This window comes from Hyaena hyaena, unplaced genomic scaffold (assembly GCF_003009895.1).
Source record: "Hyaena hyaena isolate Hyena2069 unplaced genomic scaffold, ASM300989v1 scaffold_1903, whole genome shotgun sequence".
Lineage (NCBI taxonomy): Eukaryota > Metazoa > Chordata > Mammalia > Carnivora > Hyaenidae > Hyaena > Hyaena hyaena.
Genome location: NW_024082537.1, coordinates 136,270 through 140,176, shown reverse-complemented (window position 1 = coordinate 140,176; position 3,907 = coordinate 136,270). Strand labels below are relative to the sequence as shown.

General features: G+C 44.6%; 1 protein-coding gene across 1 annotated transcript; it reads left to right on the top strand.

Moving 5' to 3' along the window:
* The first annotated feature begins 912 nt into the window (after positions 1-912).
* On the top strand, positions 913-3,075 carry LOC120226919 (DDB1- and CUL4-associated factor 8-like). Its single transcript, XM_039225087.1, has one exon. It carries the CDS (start codon positions 913-915, stop codon positions 3,001-3,003), a length of 2,091 nt encoding a protein of 696 aa, XP_039081018.1. The 3' UTR covers positions 3,004-3,075.
* Positions 3,076-3,907: the final 832 nt, after the last annotated feature.

Sequence of the window (3,907 nt, the reverse complement as noted above, 5' to 3'; positions counted from 1 at the left end):
TAAAATATTTTGATAGTTCTGACATCACAAAATAATTTTTTCTTTCATTAAATTGTGTTGATGTTCCCTAAGTATCCTAGATTGAATTAACTCAAAATAAATATATAGAATCTCTGGTGGAAAAAGGAAGAAGTTGTGCTTCTATCTCAAATTGGTGAAGCAGTTACTCATTTCAATCTTTACTTTAAATTGACCAGTTGATTCCAGCTTTGATTTCACTGAGGGACTAAATTACTCTTCTCACTAAGAAAGTCTGCCAGATGTGACAAATAAAAATACAGGACACACAGTTAAATTTACATCTCAGATTTAAAAAAAAATGAGTATCTTTTGGTAGATGTATGTCCAAAGCAATATTTGGCATCTACTCATACTAAAAAGTATTTTTTAAAAAATTTATTTCTAGGAGGGAGAGAGAGAGAGAGAGAGAGCGAGAAAGCGTGAGCAGGGGAGGGTCAGAGAGAGAGGGAGATACAGACTCTGAAATAGGCTCCAGGCTCTGAGCTGGCAGTCAGCACAGAGACCGACGCGGGTCTCGAACCCACGAACCGTGAGATCATGACCTAAGCAAAAGTCGGACGCTTAACCGACTAAGCCACCCAGGTGCCCCTAAAAAGTATTTTTTAACTCTAAAATGCAATTAACTAGGCAATGTTTATTTTATCTATGCCATTTCTACCAATTAGAGCTGTCAAGGTTTCCTAAAGCTGTTCGATTTGCTGCAGATATTTTTTGTACGTCATAAACTGATCAGCTGTGCGGACCTTAGCAATCTTTCACTGTTTGCCTATTCCTTCATTTCATACTGTACGTTCTCTTCAAGCAAAGCACTAAGAGTCTTATTATAACTGTTCTGCCTAAAGTTTATAACTTTCGCTGATAATTCTCTTAGAATGTCTTTCAAAGTGCAACATGTATCCAAATTCAAAAGAACAGAATGCAGAGGGCGAGATAGCTGTGGGGTTGGGGCTGAAGGCCTGGAAAAGGCTGAGCAGTCCTGAGATACCGCGATATGTTAGACAGTACAAAAGTCTTCTGAACCTCGTCAGCTCCCATACTTCCAACAGCTTTATCCAGATAATCGCCCCCTCCCACTTTGGGCCTGCGGCGCGCGGCGTTGGCATCGACCACCGAAGCCTCTTAGGCCTCGAGACTTTTCTCTGGCCTAGCCAGGGCGCCTCTGCTCCCTTTCTCAGACTTTTGGGACTTTTAACCGCTCCAGACCGGCTGCAGCAATTATCTTTCAAGATGTCTGATAACGGGGGCCGCACAGATGGCCTGCAGAACCCAGACAGAAGCCTGCTTAGTAGCCCTGAGGTAGAAGCCGGAAGGGAGACATCTTACGGCGCTGCGCTGCGCTTGAATGTGACCGGAGATGGCAGCGTTCCCAGCTCAGAAAGGCAGAGCACTGATGCAGAAAGTTCAAGTGAAGACATCAACTTTGAAAGCACCGTAGATTTCAACCCATTCTTTGACTCTGGGGAAAACCTATTCCAGTCTGACCCAGAAGAAGAGGGGGCGCAAGGAGAGGAAGAAACCGAGGACCAGGGAGAGGAAGAAGCGGCAGGAGAACAGCCCCAGGTACCGTGGTACGAAGCTAGTAGCCGTGATCTGTTTTTCTCCCCTGAGGCCCAGGCCCTGGAGGAGTGGGTGTCCTCCGAAATCTCCACTCTGCCCCGCCCTCGCTGGCAAGCGGTGTCTGCTCTTCGCGAGCGCCAGCTGGGTTCCAGTGCCCGCTTTGTGTATGAGGCCTGTGGGGCAAGGCTCTTTGTGGAGCGTTTGCACGTGTTCTCCCAGCTTGCAAGCCATCATGGTTGTGTCAACACGGTGCACTTTAACCAGCGTGGCACCTGGCTGGCCAGTAGCAGCGATGATCTGAGAGTGATAGTGTGGGACTGGGTGCGCAAACAGCCAGTACTCGTGTTTCCGAGTGGCCACAGAAATAATGTCTTTCAAGCCAAGTTCCTACCCAATTGTGGTGATCCCACCGTGGCCACGTGTGGCCGTGATGGGCAGATACGCATAGCAGAGCTGTCTGCCCTGCCGCACTACAAGAATAGTAAGCGTGTGGCCCAGCACAGGGGACCCTCCCACAAGTTGGCTCTGGAGCCAGACTCCCCTTTTAAGTTCCTCAGTTCAGGTGAAGATGCAGTTGTTTTCGCCATTGACCTCAGACAAGACCAGCCGGCTTCCAGAGTGGTGATAACCAAAGAGATGGAGAAGAGAGTGGGGCTGTATACCATATATGTGAATCCTGCCAATCCTCACCAGTTTGCAGTGGGTGGAAGAGATCAGTTTGTAAGAATTTATGACCAGAGGAAAATTGACAACAACGAGAATAATGGGGTACTCAAGAAATTCTGTCCTCATCACCTAGTCAACGATGATACCAATATACACATCACCTGCGTGGTGTACAGCCACGATGGCACAGAGCTCCTGGCCAGTTATAATGATGAAGATATTTATCTCTTCAACTCCTCTGAAGGAGATGGAGCCCAGTATGCTAAGAGATACAAGGGGCACAGAAATAGTACCACAATTAAAGGTGTCAATTTCTATGGCCCCAGAAGTGAGTTTGTGGTGAGTGGTAGTGATTGCGGCCACATCTTCTTCTGGGAGAAATCATCCTGCCAGGTCGTTCACTTCATGGAAGGGGACAGGGGAGGCACCGTAAACTGTGTTGAGCCCCATCCTCACCTACCTGTAATGGCGAGCAGTGGCCTAGATGATGATGTCAAGATCTGGGCACCCGCACCTGGAGCCATCAACCACCTGGTCTCGTTAAAGTATATAATGAAGAGGAACAAGCAAGAACGAGATGAAGATCGCCTGCACCACACGGACCTGTTTGACAGCCACATGCTTTGGTTCCTGATGCGTCACCTGACACAGGGAGGTCATCGCCACCACTGGGCTGCAGAGTCGGATGAGTCTTCCAGTACCTCCAATTCATCTGAGGAGGAAGAGAACCAAGACTACGTGCAGTGCCTGCCGTCCTGAAGTCCTCATGCCTGCTCCAGCTAGATGTTGCCTCCGAAGGCTAAATTTTAAGTTTAAAATTCAGTTTAACTAAGAAATTTTCCTTTTGTCTTCTATTTTCCATAATAAAAACTTTCTCTTGTATCTCTGTCCTCTCCCTTCTTTACATTCTTCCTCTTCCATTCTTTTCCTCTCACTTGGTTTCTTTACTCCTCTCTCTTTACACATTATATCTCTGTATAAGAAAATATGTAAGGTTTTTTTTTTTTTTTTGCCTCTTTGTTTTCTTATGGCTCAGCTCTTACAACTGACTTTTAAAGGTTCTGAGAATGGTTAAAAATAATTATTAGCTTTATTGAATCTATCTTATTTCTAGTTAAAAATAATAGCTTTATTGAGTCTATCTTATTCCTAGTTAAAAATAATTAATAGCTTTATTGAATCTATCCTCTTATTTATGACACTCTGAAAACTGTCACCTTTTTTTCATCTTTAGCAGTTGAACATTAATTTCTTCAGTTGATTTGAAAATTTCAGAAATGCGTTTATTCTTTAGAAGTAAAGTAAAATAAAGCAAACCATGGTCCTGTTTCTTGAATGCGGACACTTGGCCATACACACGCACCCATGCACACACACACACAGACTCTCTCACAGAAAAGGAAAAGGGGAGAAGAGGTGCATAGGTAAATTCCTAACAAGATAATTCACGCTTCTGGAATAAACATTTGGGGTTATCAACATTTTCTGAATCCCTATGTTAATATTGATTAATTTAAGAAGACAGAGATTGGTAAAAATTAAACTTAATCACATGGCATTGTTTACTCTGCATTCTCAATTCTCTTGAAGTTTCATAGCTGAGAACTCCCAAAGGATTGCCTTCCACGAGGTCCTCTTGGGACAGCCGTCTGTAAGATACCAG

Bases quoted from the DNA above. Each gene is read 5' to 3' on its own strand.
- LOC120226919 (XM_039225087.1), top strand. From the start codon at position 913: ATGTATCCAAATTCAAAAGAACAGAATGCAGAGGGCGAGATAGCTGTG.